General features: G+C 50.9%; 1 protein-coding gene across 1 annotated transcript in view; it reads left to right on the top strand.

The window, feature by feature from the left end:
- Positions 1 to 20833, top strand: part of PRR35 (proline rich 35) — a 52844-nt gene extending 32011 nt beyond the window's left edge. Inside the window, exons 3-4 of the mRNA XM_074964881.1 lie at positions 14435 to 16139; positions 19438 to 20833. Coding sequence (XP_074820982.1) covers positions 14521 to 16139; positions 19438 to 20368 — 2550 coding nt within the window. The 5' untranslated portion in view covers positions 14435 to 14520 and the 3' untranslated portion in view covers positions 20369 to 20833. The remainder of the gene's footprint in view (positions 1 to 14434; positions 16140 to 19437) is intronic.
- Positions 20834 to 23752: the final 2919 nt, after the last annotated feature.

The following is a 23752-nucleotide window of genomic DNA, read 5'->3' on the forward strand; positions in this document are numbered from 1 at the left end:
GGAGGAAAAGGACCTTGGAGTATTGGTTGATCATAGGATGACTATGAGCTGCCAATGTGATCTGGCCGTGAAAAAAGCTAATGCGGTCTTGGGATGCATCAGGAGAGGTATTTCCAGTAGGGATAAGGAGGTTTTAGTACCGTTATACAAGGCACCGGTGAGACCTCACCTGGAATACTGTGTGCAGTTCTGGTCTTCCATGTTTAAGAACGATGAATTCAAACTGGAACAGGTACAGAGAAGGGCTACTAGGATGATCCGAGGAATGGAAAACTTGTCTTATGAAAGGAGACTCAAGGAGCTTGGCTTGTTTAGCCTAACTAAAAGAAGGCTGAGGGGAGATATGATTGCTCTCTATAAATATATCAGAGGGATAAATACTGGAGAGGGAGAGGAATTATTTAAGCTCAGTACCAATGTGGACACAAGAACAAATGGGTATAAACTGGCCACCAGGAAATTTAGACTAGAAATTAGACGAAGGTTTCTAACCATCAGAGGAGTGAAGTTTTGGAATAGCCTTCCAAGGGAAGCAGTGGGGGCAAAAGATCTATCTGCCTTTAAGATTAAACTGAATAAGTTTATGGAGGAGATGGTATGATGATGTCTTGGCCATGGGACCCATGTACTGAGCCCACCATGCATGGGCAAACAAACAAGAATTAGTAGAAATGGTGTGAAGATTTGGTGACTCTTGGAGAAGCTGGATGATCCAGTGAGGAGGAATTGGGGGAAATTCTAGGCCTCTTTTCAAGGAGCTATGGGGAACAGCTGGAGAAAAGAGGATATAGCAAGTGGCTCCATAGATGCCAACTGAGAGTAAAGTGTAAAGCAGGGTGGGACCTGATTTAAAGTTTCTGATGTTGGGATCCCAGAACAGCTTCCATCACACAGATGTGACTTCCCAGCTGGAGGCTCTCTTCTGATCACTCATACATACAAACTCATTTGAAAATCCAGTTTCCTTAAGCGGTGAGTTTTTGAGGTGAGCAGAACAGGGCTGCTTCCTCTCCAGATGCAAAGATCGCATTCTGCCTTGCTAAGCAACCGTTCTTCCCCCTCCATCCCACGTTTTCCTCTCTTAATCAGAACTATTGGCATTTTCTTATGGCAAATAACCCTCGCTATGTCCCACAATTAATGCTTAAAAGCTTGAATCGTGCAACCCCTGGCTATGAAAACAGCAGGAACACAACATTTGCTAATAGCCAAAGTTGGCCCCGCGGCGAAAACACACACCATGGGAAAAATGGTTCGTATTGATCAGAATTTGTAAGAGCTTGAAAACTCCCTCCCCCTCCGCTCTGTCTTGTCCTGTTCTTCTGTTTCAGTATCAGTCAAACCAAGAGGCAAAGGAAGGTGAACGACCTGGAAAAGCCACAGAGGGCAACTGGGGCAGGGTCATTACAGGTGGCACTTTCCATGATGGAGTGATGGGCCATAGAACGCCCATCACTGGGACCACCTGCAGCTTGTAGCACGGGAAGTGCTTTTTTGTTCCTTTGGTTTAGATAGTAATTTAAACTGCAGGCTCCTTAGGGAGAGGTGATTGCGCTTGCCTCCCTGTCAACCAATAATAATGTTGGGGCAACATAAATGCTTCTCCCATTCTCACTTTCTTCTTGCCCTTGATCATTTTTCAGGGCCATGTCCAAAAGAGCAGGCATGTGGCCCACTCTGTCTGTCTAGCAGGGAAGAGGGGAACAGGAGAACCGGGTGCATCATGATGGCCATTGTCCAGCTTTGGGATTTCAGCCTGAGCAACCTGCAGGTGCGCAGGTGTGTGTGTGTTTTAGCCTGTGCACATCCTGTGGAGGGTGACGTGTATGTAGTGTGAGGAGTGTGTACAGGGGTGTGTCTATGATGGCAAGCAGAGTGCTGGGCAGGAACAATTTGGGGTGTAGCAGGAGTGTACAAAAGTGAGTAATAAATTAACAGAATAACAATCCTTTTTCAATCCAAGGATCTCAATGCACTTTACAAAACATTAATAAGGTCTGCAACTGCATCCATACTACCTGCCTAAAGCTCTCCTCGACAGGTTGAGATCATTATTCCCATTTTACAGATGGGGAAACTCAGTCACAGAGAGATTGTGACTCCCTCGAGGTTAAAAAATGAATTGCTGGCCAGGCTGGGAATCCAGGAGACCTGAACTTAAATCCTGCATCCTAACTATCGGCAACATTCGCTCCCATGGAAAAAACGTTGCCCTCTTTCCAGCCAGTCATGTTTCTTCTAATTACAAGCTGTATTAATAGGCTCGTGGTGCTGCCTGACCATTAAAGACTCAGGATGAAATCTTGGCCCCACTGAAGTCACAGGCAAAATTCCCCTGGATTTAAATGGAGACAGGATTTCAACGCTTAGTGTAAGTTATTTTCTGGGAAACAGAATATTCCATTAGGAAATGTCATATGGGAGTGTTCTTCCCCACCTTTAAACAATTAAAAATACTCAGAACAACCCCCCTGGGAGCTACAATCAGAAAATGGAACAATCTATTTGTATTCCAGTAAGATTAGAGACATGAATCAGGTGTCAGGGCCTCACTGTGCAAGATGCTGGACACATGGAAATGAATCAGTACCGGCAGGGGTTTTTAAATGCCACTTTGTTCCCACTAGGAGAGCCCTGACAGCCAAGCAGATCAGATCTACATGACTGAGCAGGTTCTCTGATGCTTCAAGCAGAGGGTCCAATGTGTATTATTTAAAGACAAAATGGACAGGAATAGGGCTGCAGTGTTGATTTGCATTTACAGAGCACCTTTAAGCCATTCTGTGGAAGGGGAAGCCCAGGAACAGAGAGGTTAAGTGACTTTCCCCAAGTCACATAGTAAGTCAATGGCCGAGACAGAAGTAGAACCCGGAAGTCCTAGTGCCCAGGCCCCTGTGCCTTATGCACTAGTGCAAAGCATCTGCTAAACTATGGGTGTTTTATCCAGCTCATTTAGCTCTCTGAGAACATTCCCAGAATCCTGTGGGAATGCATCATTGTGAGGCAGTGTTTTGTAGTGGATAGAGCACTGCCCCTGGGCACAGGAGACATGGGTTCTATTCCTGGCTTGACCTGACTGCTGGGTGACCTTGGACAAGTCACTTCAGTCTCCTGTGCCTCAGTTTCCCTACCTGTAAAATGAAAATAATGATACTTGACCTCCTTAGCAAAGTGCTGCCAGATCTACTGATGAAAACCACTATGTGAGAGCTAGGCTTGCTCTCTGCTCTTATTGCATGATTTGGCTAGGCCTGAAAATAAAATGTCTTGAGTGGGTACCTGTCCCCCATAAATATTTGGGTGCCTTTCAGTAGAATACATATGGTGCGATTGCTACCATCCTAACCTCCAAGGAAAATGACAGGTCTCACCAGGGCAGATGGGAGGAACCTGAAACAAAACAGCTGATCAAAGCTTTCTGCAGCTAGTTGGAATCCAGTTGCAGACCTCGTGTTTTAGGAGTCCTGGGGGAAGGTTTAGGGGATTTAATCACCAAAGAGACACTATAGCTGATGCAGCATCAGTGACACCTGGTAGCTGATTGGAGTACTGCCGTGCTGGCACAGGCTCTAACTTTTGTCGGCACCAGTGGGTGCTCATACCCCTCCCCGCCCCAACTCCGCACCTCCCTACCCCTGTTGGATCCCTCCCCAAATCCGACACCTTCTCTCTTTCACTCCCCACTTTTACTGTCCTGCTCTCCCTTTGCCATTCTCTCTCGCTCTCCCTCCTTCCCTCTCTCTGTTCTCCATGCTCTCTCCTTCCCTTCCTGTTGCAGTCCCTCTCGCTGACCTGGCCCTTGTCCCTCTTCTCCTCTCCCTCCTTCATTTACTTCTCGAGGCTGCTCCTGGTGGAGGGTGCAGGGATGCTGTAATTCCCAGGCACAGGTGCAAAGTCCCTGCTGTGTTCCTGCCCCCCAGGCACATCCCCATAACGCCTTGTCTGATAGCCCAGTGGAAATAATGTATTGTGGCAGGTAGAGAAATTCAGCAGACCAAGAAGATCTGCTAGTGCAAGAACTGCTCCGAACCCAGGAGCACAAACACCTGTCCCTCTTCTCTGTGAGCCTGATCCAAAGCTCATTGACTCCCACTGACTTCATCTCTCTATCTGTGTATTTTTTCCTTCTCTCGCTCACACGCTCTATTTCTCACTCTTTCCCTCTCCCTTGGTCTCTTTTCTCAGTGTTTCTGCCTTTTACTCTCTCTCTTTGCTGCTTTGAGGAGGGTAGAAGTGGCAGGATCAGTGTGTTGTGTTTGCATGTAAGCCCTTGTCTCTCTCCTGTATCAAACCAGCTAGCCCTTCAGCTGACAGTCCTGCTCTCCCTTTTAATGGGGCAGGGGGGAGAAAAGCATTTTTCAGGCAGGATGGAAGTAGGAGGAATCAAGTGCACAGAAATGGAACAACCAGTTCCAGTCTCCCAGCAAATATTTCTGCAGCTGCCTCTGGCATATAAACAGCAAATGTTTGTGCAACTGACCTGCAAACACACTGCGTAGTCCAGCAGCGCTGAGACTCCCAGCTTTCAGCTCCACCAGCACTTGATTCAGCTTTTCTTGCCCTAGAAGAGGACAATATCTATCTCAAGCTTTTTGAGGGGAAAAGCATGAATAGACCTGGCCGTGTTAACTCATGGCCTTGAGTCTGCCACCTGTGTAAATCAGGAGTAATGCCACTGAGCAGTGCAGTTACAATACTGGGGTGAGGGAGAGGAGAACTGGGCCCATGCTGTGCACATGTAAGGGTGGACTTTTCAAAGGAATCTGTGAGGGAATTAAGTGCTCAAGTATCTTAGTGACTGGGAGCCCAAAATCCCTTATCCTTGAAAATCCCAGCAATATGGAGTATGTATACAAAGTGTGTGTATAGATAAACCTATCATTCTTCATGGGTGTAACTCAGGGCAGAATCTTGCCACATATATATACGTATACACACATACTCATCCACATGACCTGATTGTGATCTCAAGAACAAGGGTGTCATTCCAGAGGAACTCCATTTAAATAAATATGGATACTCAATACTACACGGGTGTTACTGAGAGCAGAATAAGGCCCCGGTTTCTAACTGCAACCTATAAAGATGCAATTATAATCAACATTCTCTGCTGACAATATAAATCTCGGCAAGTCACAAGAATCCTGAGATCATATTAGAATCACAGCCCCATAACAATCAATGCAGTCAGTTGGGAATATTTTTCCCTACAATTCTGGATGTGCAAGGACCATACATTTGCACGTGCAAATCTGATGCCAAAATTAGCTGACTGCTTGAATACCACTATGAAAATCCTTGGGGCTGTGCACATACAAAATCCAGAAAGCAACTCTCTCCTTATCTCTCTCTGTAATCTATCGGCAATTTTGACTTTGGAAACTGTGGCTCTTGCCAATACAATTTAACATTTTTATTCCTCCAAATCAAAGCTACTAACTGTCCTGCAAAATGGATTCTGTATGTCTTCAGACACCTACAAATGTTGCTATATCTCTCAGGGTTTCTAGCACAGACCAGGCCTAAAATGCAGTTCAAAACTGTGAGTAATACTGAGTAATACTTTTACTAACAAAGAAAATGACTAGAAAAAAAAATTGTAAGTACTAAATCCAGGTCCCTGGAACACCCCCCCCCCACACACACACACACTAAAACAGTGTATAATAAAAAGCAAATGGGGGCCCACTTGAGCTGCTTGGGGCCCTAAGCATTTGCATAGTCAGCTTAAGCCTAGTGCCGGCTCTGGTCTTGGTTGAGGGGAGGCTGAGCTGGAGTGGGGTGCGAGGTGCCTGGCTGAGGGATGTAACTAACCCTATTCCTGCTTTAGGTCAGTATCGCAGCCCCTACAACCAGCATGACTCTGCTCCTCTGCCAGACTAATGAAGGCATCACTGCCGCACCCTACATCCTGAGTGACACCTCTCTCCTGCCTCATCCTCATTCAACCCTGTCCCCTCTCTAAGGCACTTTGCCCAGACACTTTGAGAGCCGGGCCAGCAGCTCATGAGCCCTCTGATCTCTCCCCCCTGCCCCCACAATGTCTGTTTATATCTCCCCCTCACCACCATTTTTTCTCTCTTTCCCCCTCTCTTCTGCCCCCCAGCCCATGTGGCAGGGCTGGGTTGGGAGACTGCCCAGGGCTGGGCCTGGAGCTGACCAGTCTTTACTCTCCCCACTTCTGGGGATCGGGCTGGACCCAGGAATGAAGCAGGAAACCCCGAAAGCGCAGTTTGCCCCCCTGCCCTCGTTTATGACTTATGTCCATGATGTGCAGGGCGGTGTTCTTGGCCCAGCCCCGCAGGAGAGTCCCAGAGCCTGGAGTCAGTGAGTGTGAGGCAGGTGGGGACTAGGGTTGCCAGGTGTTTGGTTTTCGACTGGAATGCTTGGTTGAAAAGGGACCCCGGCGGCTCCAGTCAGCACCACTGACCGGGCCGCTAAAAGTCCGGTCAGCAGCGCAGCGGGCTAAGGCAGGATCCCTGCCTGTCCTGGCTCTGCACAGCCCCCAGAAGTGACCGGCATGTCTGGCTCCTAGGCGCAAGGGCAGCCACGGGGGCTCCGCATGCTGCCCCTGCCCCGAGTGCTGGCTCCGGAGCTTCCATTGGCCAATGGGAGCTGTGGGGGCGGTGCCTGCGGGTGCGGGAAGTCTACAGAGTCCCCTGATCCCTCTGCCTAGGAGCTGGACATGCTGGCTGCTTCTGGGAGCCGTGCAGAGCCAGGGCAGGCAGGGAGCCTGCCTTAGCCCTGCTGCGCCATGGACTGGGAGCCGCCTGAGATAAGCATCAGCTGGCTGGAGCCCACACCCTTAACCCCCTCCTGCACCCCAACCGCCTGCCCCAGGTTGGAATCCCCTTTCGCACCCTAACTCCCTCCCGGAGCCTGCACCCTGCACCCCAACACCCTGTCCTGAGCCCCCTCCTGCACCCAAACTCCCTCCTGGAGCCGTTCTCGTCCCATTCATTGGTGCGGGGAGATGGGCGGGGGACCACAGGCTACTGGAGCCAGTGAGCACATGGACCCATCCCCCACCCATGTGCCATGTGCTCCCCATGGAATCTGTCCCCCACCCGGGGGAGGCTGGGGCCACAGGTCCCAGCCTGAACCTGAGCATCATGGACATGAGTCATAAATAGGGGAGAGGCAAACTACACTTCAGGGGTTTTCTCCTTCACTCCTGGATCTGGCACAATCCCCCTGGGAGTGGGGGAGAGGGAAGACTGGTCGGCTCCAGCCCTGGGCTGTCTCCCAACCCAGCCCTGCCACGTGGGCTGGAGGGAAGAGAGAGAGAAATGGGGGTGGGGGAGAGAGAGAGAGAAACTCACATGGAGAGGGAGAGATCAGAGGGCTCCGGAACTGCTGGCTGGGATCTGGAACTGGCTGGGCAAAGCGCCTTAGGGGGACTGGGTGGAATGAAGATGAGGCAGGAGAGGGTGTCACTCCGCATGTAGGGGTGAGGCAGTGAGGAACTCATTAGGGCAGCAGAGTCATGCTGGTTGTAGGGGTTGAGATAGTGACTGAAAAGGGGAAGGGGGAGGTTTAAGGTTAGTTAGGCCCCTCAGCTGGGCACCTCGCTTCCCCCTCCAGCTCAGCCTCCCCTCAATCAAGACCTATCATCTCCACTCTGGCCGGGCCTGTCCTCAAGCAGCAAAACTCTTTGGCCTTCCACTCTGGTCAGAAACCTATTGATTATGCTGAAAAGAAGAAAGCCAGAAAATCCTTAATTGTAGGGGAAATTGGTCTTTTCCAGTTTTATGATTTTCACCCAGATCAACAGGGTTCTGATCAGAGTGGAGGGGCGAGGGGTCCAGCCCTGGCTGTGTTGGGGGAGAGGGCTGCCCCACTGGGTGCCCAGCTTGGCCTTCCTAAGCAACAAAGTATGTGATCCTCCAGTTAGTTGAAACTGATTTTTGCAGACATACAGGCTGCTTTTTTGCCCCCATCGAAGCCCTGGCAGCAGCAGTGGGAGAGGAGGAAATTCAATGTTCCTTGCAGCATTTCCTTCCTCAGAGGGAGCCCCCCATCCCACTCTCCAGGGCCACTCTCAGGATTGCCAACCCCAAAGGTGCAAAAAGCATATGTCAAGATCCTAGAAATCATGCTTTTAAAAATAGCTGCCTTGTGTTTTTAGTCTTTTGATTGTTTTCTCTCTCCCGTGTGCATGTGCCAATGCTGGTGATGTTCCCACATTTATGAAGGTGGTTTTGCCTCCTGCTGCAGTTCTCTAACCCCCACATCTGCCCATACCCAGCAATGAATCGGTTCTAGCCCCCTTCAGTTCTGCCTACGCAAGGGTCCATCAGTTGTCCCCTGCCAACTGCTCATCAATTCTGTGATCAAATGGTCCATCTGGGTTTCAGCTTTTCACCGCAATTGATAGGGTTCCGACGAGAGTTGGAGGGTGAGGGGCCCAGCCAAAGAGGGGGGATGGAGGGGCCCCCTAAACCTAACACTAAACCCAACCCTGAGGTCACTGCCTCACCTCTCTGTCCTGAGTACCAAATGGTGAATTTAGTGGAAATCAGACTTTTCCACTTTTCTGATTTTCACCAAAATTAATAGGGTTAATTTGATACCTAGAATATTCCCTAAAATGTTGTTATTGATTAGAGGCAGCATTCAGAAGTTATAGACAGACAGAGAAATGCCACTGAGTTGACTGTAGGGCTCATTTTGTGTGGCCAATTAAATGTGCTTTATGTTAACTTAAGGGCTTTCTTGAATCAGGGCCTAGGTAGTGAGCACCCTATTGATTGTAGTAGGCTTGTCCTTCCACTCACCTGGGAGGATTGGGTCATAAGAGAATATGTTTCTATAACAGTCAGTGAGTGCGGAGACTGGGCAGCAGAACTCTGTGTGTGACGTCTCCTTACTTGTCATGATCGCATCTTTCATCACAACGTATTGTCCCCTTCGTAGGCTATCAGGGTATCCAGGCAGTGAGCTGTAGTCTGTTCAGGTTCTTATATTGCACCTGTCTAATCTGGGAACCACGCTGGGTGTGACACAGGCTCCTAAAGGAGGCGGTAGGAACTGTATCACTTGGGAAGTTTAACATTGGACTGGACAAATCCCCAGTGAGTTCTAACAGGGAATAAATCTCCGAGAGAGACAGACCAGATGAGCTAAGCGGTCATTCCTGTCTCTAATGTCTATGGGTTAGAACAGCAGTTCTCAAACTATGGGTCAGGATCCCAAAGTGGGTTGCGAACCAGTTTTAATGGGGTCTCCAGGGCTGGCGTTAAACTGGCTGGGGCCTGGGGCCTGGGGCCAAAGCTGAAGCCCAAGCCCCACTGCCCGAGGACGAATACCAAGACCAAGCCCCACCACGCAGGGCCGAAGCCTGAGCCCCACCACCCGGGGCTCAGGCTTCGGCTTCAGCTCTGGGTGGCAGGTCTCAAGTTATAGGCCCCCTGCCCAGCGATGAAGCCCTTTGGCTATGGCTTTGACCCCCGTCCTGGGGTGGTGGCGCTCAGGCAGGCTCAGGCTTCAGTCCCCCATCCTGGGGTTGTGTAGTAATTTTTGTTGTCAGAAGGGGGTCACAGTGCAATGAAGTTTGAGAACCACTGGGCTAGAGAGTCACTTGACCCCTCCTTTATACTACTGGGTCTGGGCAGGTAGGAGTAAGCTGATGGGGGGGCGTGAGCGGAAGTGGGCAGAAAATGAGCAGACCTTCGGCTCCACCTCCTTCTACTTGCTGGCCAGCACAGTTGAGCTGATGGTGTAGGTCAGCCATAAATTACTCTGCACACAGGTGGAGCCAAGAGGAAGCCAGGGAACAACTGTCATTCAGAAGGGTGTTTCTGAAGCACCTCACCTGCTCCAGCAGTGGTGCAGCTGGTTGCCTGCCTCTTGTGGGTCTAAAGTCACAGTTCAGCCTTGTGCTTCTATGATTCGACGTGTAAGCAAAGATGGAAGCCAAAACAGGGTGCCTTAACTGTGCCTCCTTGCAGGGCTTCCACTCCAGACTGAAGAGGTCTGGATAGTTCAAAGAAATCTGAATGGTGCTTCCCTCACCCAGATTTCTAACCCCCTCAGCCATTGCTATTTATAACAGTGTGACTATCCTCAGCTGTCCGGCATGTTTGGAGTTACAAAGACAGGGTATGGGCAGAAGGGTATCTTTTCACTGAGAGGTTAAGCACTATTGTCACCTCCCAGAAAGCTTGGAACTGTTATTATATTGTCTAGGTTTCTCTTCCTTCATTCTTCGGCTATTCTTCTTCTTCCAACCAACGATATGTGGAGTGCTGCACTTCCATAGCATTTTCTATCAGAGGCAGTCAAATGCTTTACAAGTGCTCCTGAGTTAGCCTCTTCCTGCTCCTCTGAGAACTAGATCAAGAGTATTATTATCCCCATTTAACAGGTGGAGAAGTTGATGCATAAAAAGGGGGAAGGGACTTGCCCAAAGTCCCAAGGAGAGACAGCGGCGGAGCCAGAAACAGAGCCAGGTTTTCCAGACAGCGATGTCTGTGCTTGAGCCTTAAGACTGTCAAAAACAGGAGCTTTCTTTGCTATGGGTCCATCTGCTCCCATTGCTCATTTCCCCCTCGGAGTACCAGTCCTCTGGGCCATCGCAACTGGTGGCTGTAGAAATGACTGTCATGTCCCAGGAGAAGTCAGTGTGACTCACCTTCCTGTGAGGTGCTAGCGTGGGCTAGTGATTCGAGCAGGGCACTAGAAAAGGTGTGGGCAGAATCAGCACTGCATCTCCAAACACTCCACAGAGAAGGCACAGGCTGGCGGTGTAGAGCAGCAGGGGGAGGCATGAATCACCTCAGTGGAGTCTATTCCCGTCTTTGCTACTGACTCCCCGTGTCACCTTGCACAAGTTACTGCCGCTCTCTCTGTCTCAGTTTCCTCGTGTTGATAATGGAGCAATGATACTCTCCTTTGTAAAGTGCTTGGAGATCTACTGTGGAAGGTGCTGGGAGCAGAGTATGATTGTTATTAATACAGTATATCACCTCTGCCCCTCGTTTCTCGGAGGGGGGAACACCCTCCTGTGTTGAAACTTCACCTTACAGGTGTTACATTAGTGAGCAGCAATTGTTAATACTAATGATTATTCATAAGGAGTCATCTTTAAATGTCCTTGGCACTGAGGAACAAGGGAAAGAAATCTGGAAAATACAGTTCCCCTGATGGCCCTTAAAGGGGCCTGATTCTCAGAGGGCACACACTCAGTACTCTCTGTAAAGCAGGTCCCCAAGGCTTCCAGTACTGTTCTCAAGCTCCTCAATAGAAGGCCCTAGGTGCAACAGCTTGACCTGAGTGGTATGGTGGGTGGGGGGGTGTCCTGCAGACAGATCCTGACCAGGGGAGAAGGTTTGCATGGGAGTCACAATGCCACTTTGGAGGGAGCAGGTTTCCTTCTGCAAAACCTTTTCCCATTCCCCCTGGAGGGCTCCTGAATTTCCAGCCAACAGGAGCTGAGCAGATTGCTTCTCCTAATGGCTCCGGCTGCCTGTGTCAGTGGCAACCTGGAGAAGCCGCTTCCAAGATCCCCTGCTCCTCCTCCTCCTCCTTCCCAGGGCTGTTTGCTCCCATTTGCAGAGCTGGCAGCATGCACGCAGGTGTCCCAGAGTTAATGCCAAACAGACTCCAAGAGCCTGTCAGATCCCACAGGCTGTGGCTGCGGGTAGGAAGGCAGCTGCTCCTGCTGGGAGGGCTCTGCCTCCCTCTGCACAACCGTGGGGTCAAATCTGCCCTTGGATCTGCATGGACAGCTCCCATTCATGTCAGTAGGAGCCTCTTGTGTAAGTCCCAGGGCAGGATTGGACGCCTAGAAATTAAGTGGATCGGTTTTATGCGGAGTCCTTGTTTTCTGTCTTCACGTTGCAGAAGAATGGTCCCTTTCCCCAGAGTCACTGCAAGGGTTTTCTTTTGTTAACAGAAGACAAAATAGTTGCATTGACTCCCAGAGGGGACTGGATGGCTCCAGGGCTGGCAATGAGACATTTAGTTGGGGATTGGTCCTGCTTTGAGCAGGGGGTTGGATTAGATGATCTCCTGAGGTCCCTTCCAACCCTGATATTCTATGATTCTATGATTCTATGATAGGGAGACTATGGCTCCTGTGGCCTATGGTTCCATAAGTGACTACTGATTTGGAGGGCCACCGTTTTGGGCATCAGAGGGCGGGTGCTCAGCATTCCGAAAGTCAGCCCCCATTAAGGAACAAAATCTCTAGACACTCTTGCAAAATTAGGCCATGGTTCCAACGTGGCGTCCAGGCCGAGTCAGTAGGGAGTGGAAGCTACCACCAGCTGATGACTGGTGTCCTCTGTAAGATGAGGTGGTGCCTTCAATCCAGCTCTTAGGGCTGCAAAACCTGCAGGATTGTCCTGGAGTCTCCAGAAATTAAAGATTAATCTGTAATTAAAGATTATGTCATGTGATAAAATCTCCAGGAATTCATCCAACCAAAGTTGGCAACCCTATTAGTGAAGGCAGACCACATCACTCAGCCTCTCTGTGTCTTAGCTCCCTGTCTATAAAAGGGGCTAACAGTCACAAGGGGTGTTGTCAGGATAGCTATGTAATTGACTGGGAGGTGCTCAGGTCAGACCAGGTAGGTATCTAAGATAGATAGATTTGCTGCTATTTGAAAAAGGGACTTTTCCCAGAGTCGCTCTAAGGATTTTATTTTCTGGTACGCATGGAAGAAAAGCATACTGCACAAAACCCCAACAGTAGGGAAGGCCGGACAGCTCAGAGGCTGACAGTGAGACCACACTAGCACTGGAGTTTGCAGAGCGGAGGGAATAGGCCTTTCACTAAACTGTATTTCTTTATATGCTTTTATTTCTCATATGCTCCCAGCTTCTGAGCTGATAAGATGCCAAACGCACTGGCCTGGAATTTCACTGAAGAGGAAGACAGGGTGACTATAGGTTTGTCTGTAAGTCACTTAAAGCTTGATCTCAAGAGTACAACCACCAGGAGAGCTAGCTGGGGTTTGCACAAAGATACCACAGTAATCAGGGACAGGGGAATGCAGAGAGGAACGTGACTCTCCACTGGGGTTTCAATAAAGTCTGAAATTGAAATCAGTAAATTGGACTTTAAAGGGCACCATTTTCAGAAGTGGCCTGTACACTTGCCCCTTCAATATTGCCTCTGTGCATGTCAAATTGCATTGTGCATGCCAGTTAGGTAATTGCCCATCTAATCTCTGACTTGACAGAGGTGTATAAAATCATGAGTGGTGTGGAGAAAGTGAACAGGGAAGTGTTACTGACCCCTTCATGTAACACAAGAACTAGGTGTCACCCCATGAAATTAAGACAGCAGGTTTAAAGCAAACAAAAGGAAGCACTTCTTACAACGCACAGTCAACCTGTGGAACTCATTAGCATGGGATGTCGTGAAGGCCAAAAGTATAACTGGGTTAAAAAAAGAATTACTGTAGATAAATTCATGGAAAATAGGTCCATCAATAGCTATTAGCCAAGATGATTAGGGATGCAACCCCATACTCTGGGTGTCCTTAAACCTCCAACTGCCAAATGCTGGGACTGGATGACAGGGGATGGATCACTCGAAAATGTCTTGTTCTGCTCATTCCCTCTGAAGCATCTGGCACTGGCCACTGTCAGAGACAGGACACTGGGCCAGATGGACCACTGGTCTGGTCCAGTATGGCCGATCTTGTGTTATGACGTGTGTGCAGATGTGCTTTTGTACATGCAAATGGTACATGTGCTATTTGCGGATAGTGTTTGAGAGATCGCTTTACATTTTTGAACCAAAATTTCAAGGGCTTCAGGCACTCATGACTACAGTGTATATATTTCTGCCATTCTGAAACTTGACAAGTCCTATTGTGTTGTCACACAAATGTGTATTTTGTTACAGCAAGGAGCAAAGTGTTGCTAATCTATATTCAGCTCAACAAAATAGTTTTTATGTCGATTTTACCTCTGAGTCCATGCAAGCAGCATTAAGGCAACTAGGCCAAATGCATCCTCCGTTGTCTTCAATGGAGCTGCCCCAGAAATGAGTTTGAGCCAGCATCTTTTGCAGGCCTAGCGTGGCAATATGGCTGCTTTACTTGGTCCCTTAATCACACCGGAGTCCACCATACTGGTCCCTGCTGCAATACAGCTCAGAGGGTGGGAATGGAAATGGCCTGACACACGCTGTACATAACCCCAAGCTCTCCAGAGCAGAATTGTCTCATCTGGACAGACCACAGCTGTAAATTAGAATCATAGAATATCAAGGCTGGAAGGGACCTCAGGAGGTCATCTAGTCCAACCCCCTGCTCAAAGCAGGACCAATCCCCAATTTTTGCCCCAGAACCCTAAATGGCCCCCTCAAGGATTGAACTCACAACCCTGGGTTTAGCAGGCCAATGCTCAAACCCCTGAGCTATCCTTCCCCGCACTTTTATCCTTCCTCTGACTTTTGCTGTGTTGTCCTTTTGCAGGATGTGCAACGGCTCCGGGCCGTGACCTTTAACATCCAGAATCAACCCTGCTGGGTGCTGCCCACACCACGTCCACCCCTGCAGCCATGTCGAAGGACGAAGTGAGCTGCAAGCTGACGTCAGTCTACAAGCACAAGGAACGAAAGCCTAAGAAACCCCATTACATCCCAAGGCCATGGGGGAAGCCGTACAACTACAAGTGCTTCCAGTGCCCTTTCACGTGCATGGAGAAGTCCCACCTGTATAACCACATGAAGTACAGCCTGTGCAAGAACTCACTTTCTCTGCTTATCGAGTCTGACTGGCCCTACAAGAAGGGGAACTTGCTGCACCCTGAGCTCCGTCTCCTGCAGGCCACGGAGGCTTCCCGGCTCCGCGGGAGGAGACATGAGCATGAGGCCTGTGAATCCCCGGCTGTGGCGAGAGGCATGGCTAATCCCAAGCAGGCCACAGATGGGGACGGTGAAGGTGACAAGGTGGCGGCAGCGGCTGAAGCCCTGCCTTCTGAAGGGATGACCACAGATGCCAGCCAGTTCCAAGAGGAGGAGGAGGAAGATGTTGCCGGGCTGCTGAGGGAGATGGATGCAGGAGAGAAGAAGGAGAAAGTGAAGGAGATGGGTTGCCCTGGTGACCCAGCCGAGCCAGACTCCCTGCTCTTCAGGTTCAAGAACAAGAGGGACAAGCCTTGCAAAGAGGCTGAGCCCGACTTCATCATCACGGATGTTTTCTCCCTGAAGAACCATGCAACGAAGGGCAAGGAAATGGCTCCTCCACAGATAGAAGCCAAGCCAAAGCATTGCAAGGGGCCAAAAAAATGCCTGGGGAGTGGCGGTGTCCTCATGGAGCAGTGGAAGCTGGTCGCCAATGGACAAAGAAGGGGCACCACTGAAGTCTCCTCACCATGTACCGAAGGCAACATCATCCCCTGCTATCCCCCTCCAGCCTACAGTGACTACCATGAACCTCAGGGCCTCAACCTCTCATTGCTGGGTATCAACTACCCGCTGAACCCCGGCCTCTTCTCCTATCTCGGTCCCAGCATGGCCAATAGCACCACGCCACACCCACAGCTGACCCAGCTGCCTTTCCTGGCCTCCACCGCCCAGCTGATGCACCCGCACGCTGGGCACTTCCAGCCCCTGCAGACCCCTGAGCGATCGGCCTTCCTCCCACGATTCTACTACCCCCTGCTCTTTGAACACACCTTTGGCTCAGCAGAAAGCAAGACGACGGCAGGCAAAGCAGAGGCCCAGGCACCGGCAGGGTCTGCCATGCCCACTCCTATCCAAGTCAAAACCACGAATGAGCCACCAAAGGCAGAGCTGCTGAAGGTGCCGGTGCTGAAGGCTAGTCTTCCTTGGGCGAAAGGTGTCAGGGAAGAGCCATCTCCTGACCTCAGCCATAAAGCCATGCTGGTCGAGGAGGAAGAGGAGAAATGGCTGGCACAAGAAAAGGAAAGCAACTCAGCCTTGGGCATCAACAGCCTCCGCAAAAAGCCAGTGTCCGACATCTACCGGAACCCTGTGGGGATAAAAGATGGGGCCGTTCTCCCCAACAGCATCAGGAAGGCGGAGTTACCAGTGGTCGCCTGCTTGGAGAACACTGGCTGCTTAGCCAGCTCCTTGAAGAGGAAGTTCACTGGGGGAGGACTTGAGTCCATGGGATCTGAAACGCTGATGCCTGGAAAATTAGGCCACCAAACCAGGTAGGGTACAATCAGTCTCCTTATCTAATATTCCACCAGACTTTCCATAAATGATCAAGGAAGGCTTATGCAGGGTTGCTGTCATCCCCTCCCTGTGCTTTCCCAATCATTTTTTTAATCACTTGCCTCTTAAAACTGAGTCCTGCACGAAAAAGGCAGATCACCATCAGGACATGGCAGTCTCACCTGCCAGTGGAGTCTTTCTGTGGCATCAGTGGGTTTTCTCCAACTCTTATAGTCCCTTTGTCCTTGTTGGAACCTGAAGTCTTCAGCGGCCATTAGGATATTAGCAACTCAAGTAGTTCTTCCTCTCTCTGCAGAACCTAACAGTGGGCCAAATCCTAAGGCTTTCGCTCAGTTTTTATTCAGACCTGATGTAGGCAAATTCCCGTGGACTTTGCCTGAGTACCTGAGTCAACACTGAACGAAGGCTTCAGCCTTTGGCTCCAGATTTATTAAAACGGGGGCTCACTTTGTTATGACAAAGACAGCAGTGTACGGTAGTGGACTGACCACTCAGCTAAGTGCTAAGAAAACCTGGGCTCCCATCCCAGCAAGTGGTGCTGTGGATGCACTGCAGAAAATCAGGCCCTTGGTGTGTAGCTTTGGACAAGTCACTTTGCCCCCTGGGTGCCTTGCTTTCCCCATCTGTAAAATGGAACTAATGGCTAGTATTGGTACAATGCAGCATGACTGACCCCAAGCATTCAAAAGTCAGGCCCAACAATATCATGAGATTGGCTTTAAAAACCCTGCGCTTTTAAAAGAGAATCAATTTGTACTCTTTTCACCTGCCTTCTGGTTTTGGAGCCTTTAGGGGTCCCATTTTCAAGCTTTTACCAGAGAACTAGAAACTTACTTTCTTTTTATAGTGAAAGCTGAAATCCTCATCTAATCATGTGGCTCCAGGAGCTGGATGCTTTAAGTGTAGCAGAACTATTGCAAAACTCACTATAGAATCATGAGAGTTGGCAACATGGAAGGTGCTAAATAGATAAGTGCTAAACACAGTAAAAGCTGTTTTATCTGGCACTTCACCAACCAGCACTATAAACCAGCATTTCTGACCTTCATTGAAATTCCAGTTTATAGTCTGTTTGGCGCGGGGCCGGCAGAGGGTTGGGGCGACAAAGGAGTGCGGGGCGTGGGCTGTGGGAGGGAGTTTGGGTGTGGGAGGGGGCTCTGGGCAGTGGGTTGGGGCATGGGAGAGGGTCCTGGGTGCCGGATCCAGCGGCTGCTCACCTTGGGCAGCTCTCCGCAAGTGGTGACCTCTCCTGGCTGCTCCTAGGCAGATGCGCGGCAGGCAGCTCAGCACGCTGCCCCTGCCCCGCCCTGAGATCTAGCTCCGCAGCTCCCATTGCCTTGGAACTGCAGCAAATGGGAGCTGCGGGGGTCCGCCTAGGTGCAGCCGTGACGGGTTGCCCGAGGTGAGCGTCCCCCAGATCCAGCACCCCACACCCACTCTCACACCCAAACCCGCTGCCCTGAGCCTCCTCCCACACCCAAACTCCCTCGCAGAGCCCACACCCTGCACATCCTCCCGCACCCAAACTCCCTCCCTCTTAGTTAACCGGCATTTTTCACTTACTGGCACCCCTCTTTCCCCCAACATGCTGGATAAAACAGATTTTACTGTATTAGTATGTGTCCTCCTACCACACAAAACCCCCATTTTTCTCACTAAAACACCACCTCACAAAGACCTCTGCCCCACAGCCAATGCCAGCCAGTCACTGACATGAATCAGACTACAGATCAGTCAACAAAGCCAGGCTAACAGTGAACTCATGGTCATGTTTTAAGCCTATCAGAAATACAGGGGATTTAGAGCCCCAGCCTCTCCAACCCTGGATGACAAGGATTTCCATAGGCTAGGTCACCCCTTGCTTCCTCCATCCTGCTGGCGGCATCCTTTTAATTACGAATGGCTCCCCAAGAGGAAGATGACCCAAAACTGACCTTGGCCAACTCACTAAGGCCTAGATCTTCAAAGGTATTTAGGTGGAAGTTAGGAGCCTAAATACCTTTGAGCGTCTGGGCCTTAGTTTCTCTGTGCCTCCGTTTCCCATCTATACAGTGGGGATGACAGCCCTGCCCTGCCTCCCTGGGTGTTATGAGGATTACTCACCAAGTATTGAGTGATGCTCAGGTAGATGGTAATGAGGGTGAGACAGGTTTGGTAAGTATTCTGAGGAAAACAATAGCAGGAGCAAGTGGGAAACGTGATCCATGTTTCCATTTGTCCCTTTACACTGCAGGCAGCAGTGCCCAATCCTGACAAGCATCTTCGGTGCCCATTCAGGCAACCCAGGCTGGTGAGGAGGAAGAAATCTCAGGTTCCTAGGGCACCTGGGAGCAGTCATAGAGTTTAAGGCCAAAAGGGAACATCAGATCATCTAGTCTATCCTCCTGTATATCATAGACCACCAAACACCACCAAACCCAACAACCAGAATTAGAGCAAAGTATTCCAGCCCTCAGGAGACTAAACCACAGGCAGAGAACAGGAGAGACTAGGGTACACCCATGCCTGAGGCCTCTGCAATCACTGATGTTTTCTGAAATGCCAGTCAGTTAATGTTAGAAGCCCCCTATCTTGCCCCTTGAGGGCACACCTTGTGGATAGGATATTCTCCGTGTGTTGTGGATTGGTTATTTTTCATGTCTTGGGAACAGATTATTCTCTAGCCCTCTTGTCTTTCTCCCCATTCCCTGCTCAGTCTTCTCCCAAGTCCACCTGTATGCAGAGGGCATATGCTGATCTGTGACTGGGTCATGAAATTACTAGAGGTCTGCATCATAGGATGGGCTATTTTAATGGGCACACATCCATCTGACCCAAGTATGTGTGGGATGAGGCTGCCTCTGGCTGGCCCCGGGGCAAGGTGTCCAGCTTAGCAGAGTTCCATCCCAAAGTCTGGCAGCACAGCTGCAGAAATTAGTCTGCTGGAGCTGTCCCTTCCAATATCTGAGAGGCCTTAGACACCACCCATTAGCTGTTATGGACATTTAGTTCATAGAATGGTTGACGTCCCACTAAAGTGAAGTCATGTGAAGCTTCCACTGGCTTCAACTAGAGTTGTGGGTGCTCAGCACCACTCAAAATCAGGCCCCAGGTGTCTGAGATTGGGCACCGGAGGATGGAAGCACAAAAAATTAGCTGGCGCTTTTGGAAATGCTGGCCTAAGTGATGTGCCCAAGGCCAAGCAGCGAGTCAGTGGTAGATTCAGCATCACTTAAATGGGCTCTCCTGTCCAATTTTTATTTCTGTTTTTGTCTCCTTTCCTTTTCTCTCCAGTGGTTTGAGAGCAACCCCCACCCAGCTCCCAAAGTCCCTGGACCACTGGCACATGGAATTTCATGCCTGCATGCTTGAAGACCAGGAGAAGGCCAGTGGCTCTGATGTTCTGTCCCCTGTGATTACGGCCTCTGATCACCCCCTGTGTAAGCAGAACAAAGTACATGGGACTTCCATCAGCACAACGGACCCAGAGGCCACAACTGTGCTCATCGGGGACCTGTCAAAAACCCTGGAGGAGTACCAGGAGGTGGAGAAGAAACTCTCTGACTTGGCAAAGGAAGACACCCCTGGGCAGAAACAGCTGAGGGAACAGCTGGTCAAAATCCGAAGGGAGCTCTATCACATCCACCAGGCGCTGGAGAAAGCCACTAAGCCCCATGAAGGCCCTCTGGACCTCTCGGTGAAAAGGTCCCCAGAGGGCCCTGAGAAGGGCCACCAGGCCAAGAAAGAACCCTGCAAGGCCAAACTAGAAGATGAGAGGCTCCAGTGCAAAGAGCAAGGTGCCATAAGCAGGTGCTTGGCAGCCAGCGAAGCCAGGGACGGGGACGGGATGCCAAATTGCCTTCTGGATGCTGAGAACAAAACCATTGACCTGCTGATCAAGATGAGCCGGTCAGAGAACCTCCGGGCATCATCCTCCGAGGCCCACCTGGGGGCCGTGATCAAAGCTGAGCTGCTGCCCCTCAGCGTGCCCCTGGAGCTCCGTCACGTCATGGAGCCCTACTACAGCCGCACCACCAAGTGCGAAGCAGACTCCAGTGTGCTGCTCTGCACAGACGGGAGAGCCAGTGCCACCCAAGGCTCTCAGATCCCGGGGACTGAGGAAAGGCCACTGAGCTGCCGGGCCATGCAGCACTCCCTGTCCTGTGGCCTCCCCAGTGAGACAGACACTGGGTGTATCCACAGCCCTTTAAACGCAGACCCATGATCCTGCTGGGCTCCTGCCCAGAGCTCTGCGCATTCGCTGATAACCTCTTCTCACTCTCAACCTCCCCAGCCCCCTCCCACCAGACAAAGGCTTAGCTGTTGCCTGACTGCAAGGCCACATAGCGCTTTGCTCTCTAACTACCCGTGACAGGTTCCATAAGGTGTAAAAACCAATCCCCTCTTCATCCCCCTCCCAGCTGCTGTGCACAGCGCTCATGGGCTCTACACATGCTGCTGCCCACGTCCTGAGCCCGCAGCTCCTTCCACTCGAATGCAAGGCAGTAGGCGAGGAAGGGCAGGGGCTTCAGTGTAACTGAGGCTCAGCCATCTTCCTCCTCTGCAGCCACACAGATGGGGTCTCTTTTTGTGGCTGATTGTAGAGACTTGGGGGACCCCCAAAAACCAGCATCGGTGAATCAGCAAAGCCCGAGACAGATGATCTGAGACAGGCCTGGTGTCTGCTGAGCCCTACAGAACAAAGAGCTGAGACTGAAATGAACTGTGACCATCTCATCTGAGAAAGCTGAGGCAGGGAGCTTACAGCTGCTGTGGGGTAGCCATAGGGAGCAGATACCCGGATTAACCTCACTGCATTCTGGATGGTTCCACTTGCTCCATATAATAAATCTGAGAGCAGCTGTGGCTGTAGCTATAAGACTGATCCTGAAGGAGAGACTTTAATGTTGGGGCATCCTCTCCCCTTTGAAACTTGCTCCGCAGTGCTAGAAGGCTGCATCGTACTCAGACATCTGGTGAGCAGTGGGGACATGGTCTTGTCCAGGAGCTTGGCCACTCTTAGAGGGCCTGGCCCTTTCCTTTGTCTCACGTTTAAATACCCTTCCCTGCACTGTACCCTGATATGAAGTCATTTCAGAGGCAAAGCCCCAGATCCAGTCCCTGGCATGCCATCTCCTGGAGAAGCAGCCACTCCCCAGAGCTCCTTTTTGTTCATTAAATATTACCCCTATCTATAAGGACATGAATCCAGATAATAAGAGGGCTGAAAACCCCGGTGATGTAATCAGCAGGGTGGGGGCAGCAGAGCAGTCTGAGGCGCTGCTATCAGTGAGGCGGCTCCTTTGCTATAATGATTTGAAAGAGACTTCGGCTTTCAAGGCCTCCTAGAGATTCCAGCTGGCCGGCTGGTCCCTGCTGCACTGAGCTGACCCTCTGGGAGGCTCTCTCATCTCCAGTCAGTTGCTCGCATGGAAGAGGCTTCTCCAGAAGTGCCGAGGCAGCTGGGCAACAGTGGCCTGCCCAACAAGCCAGCAGAGCCCCTGTGACTTTCAATACTGGGTAAGACCCCCACCTCTCCGGAACTTCACCTTCTCCCTGTGTGTATCTTCCTCATTGGATTGTAGGATTCCAGAGATGCTCATTGCTGGAGTCTCCTGCTTCCTGGTCTGCTTCTGCCACTACCCATTCATCAGTGGTAACGAAGGGAGTACGGATTCGGCACAGGGACTTCAAATCACCCCACTGCAGAGATCCATTCCGGTACAGGAGCATGGATATCCGCCCCCATGTCTCCCATGCTTTTGACAGAAAAAACCAGCTTCCCAGAGGTCCCCTGGCCTTCTGAAGAGCAGTGTCTATCCACTGAAACCAGTGCTGCCCACAGAGGTGAAAGTAAGCCGGTCCGGTCCGGTAAGGCGTACCAGCAAGAGCCGGTACACAGCCAACCATACCGGCAGGGGACAGCTTCCCCAGGCCAGCGATTTAAAGGGCCCAGGGCTCCCCGCAGTGGGCGGAGCCCCGGGCCCTTTAAATCGCCACCAGAGCCCCACTGCCGGAGCCCGGGGGTAGCAGCAGCGGGGCCTGGGGATTTGAAGGTCCTGCCTCTTCCGGTTGAGGCCCCACCCCCTTCTGGTTGAGGCCCCACCCCCCTGCTCAGGACTCTGGCATACCAGTAAGTCCTTTAAGTTACTTTCACTCCTGGCTGCCCACATAATGATTTCCAAAGATAGGGCCCCACTCTACCTCTCCCATCTTTACAATCATCCCATCCACTAAAGAGGCAGCGGTTCCAGCAGTCTAGACCAGAGAACCATAACTAAGTCTAGCTGGTGGCTGGATCTTTTGACTTGCGGGGCAGAAGATGGGGGAAACAGGTCAAAGAGTAGAACCACCCCACAAGAAGGGGCCGCAGCCGCAGAACAGAGCAACCCTTGCTTTAGACAATACTTGTACTCTGCAAAGGGGAAGTGAATGTGGAGAGCTTTGCTGCCCCTGGGTGAAGAGGGAAGACCTTCACATGAGATGTAAGGCCCCCATATAGTTTCTGGGCATCTGAGGAACCATGGTGGACTGTCAGCTGGGAGTGTTGCGTAACACTGAGCCAATGGCAATGGCTGTCTGCTGAGTGCATGGACGTAGTGCATCCACTTGATCTAAAATGTGCATTTCTATGCAGTCCTGCCTGGCTAGTGGCCATGACACAAGGGGAGGGACAAGGACTTTATTCGGGGGATGCAGGCGAATGCCAGGCCCTAAGGATGTTTAGAGCCCACAGGGACTCTCATTGTCTACAGAGCTGTCAGACTTTGCTCACTGGAAGGCACCTGTCCTGATGGGGTGTCTGTAAATGAAGCATCCCCCAGCCAGAAAGGGCAGCATCTCCAGCAGCACAGCAACCCTAGCATGTAGGTCAGCAGATGAAGCACGTCCAGATGCTAAAGGTTAGCACCTCTAAGTGCATGCTAAGCTGGCAGTGGGTAATGCCCCTCCACATTAAGAGGGCAGTTGCAACGTAGCTTGACCTAACACCATGCTGGCACATGCTTACAGCCCAAGTCATGATAGCAGCACAGAGCCCTCAGACTTGACACAGGAGCCAGGTGGGGGCTCCTACACAGATTAGTTTGTTTCCATGCCACAATACAACTTTTGCATGTTGTAATGTCCTTGACAAACTTGCCACTCAGTCTTCTGCCCCACTACTGCAGTGGGAGGCACCTTGACACATGCCAGCTGAGTTCCCCACAGGCAAGGCTACCACGTTCCAACGAGGTCATCCCCTCCCCAGGCTAATGCTAGCCCCCTTCTACTTCTGGGCAACTTCAGCGTTCCCAGAGTTACATGAGCCCTGGCTGGGACATGGCTGAACTGGGGTACAGGGGAGAAGTCAGAGAAAAGAGATGGTCCTGGAGCTTCTGTAGGTTCCTAAATGGGAATCTTTATCAGAGGATCTGCCCCCGTCGATTTCAAGGGAGGCAGGAGCAGGGCCATCCAGGCCTTGCCCAAGCATCAAGTCAGCGACAGAGCTGGGATCAGAACTCAGGAGGGCTCATGTTCAGACCACTGGACCATGCTGCCTTTTGTAGCCTCTCTCCTGTAGCTGACATATTGCTTGAATATGAATAACTCCTCGCCACCCAGCTCCTCA

Source organism: Natator depressus, chromosome 10, assembly GCF_965152275.1.
Source record: "Natator depressus isolate rNatDep1 chromosome 10, rNatDep2.hap1, whole genome shotgun sequence".
Lineage (NCBI taxonomy): Eukaryota > Metazoa > Chordata > Testudines > Cheloniidae > Natator > Natator depressus.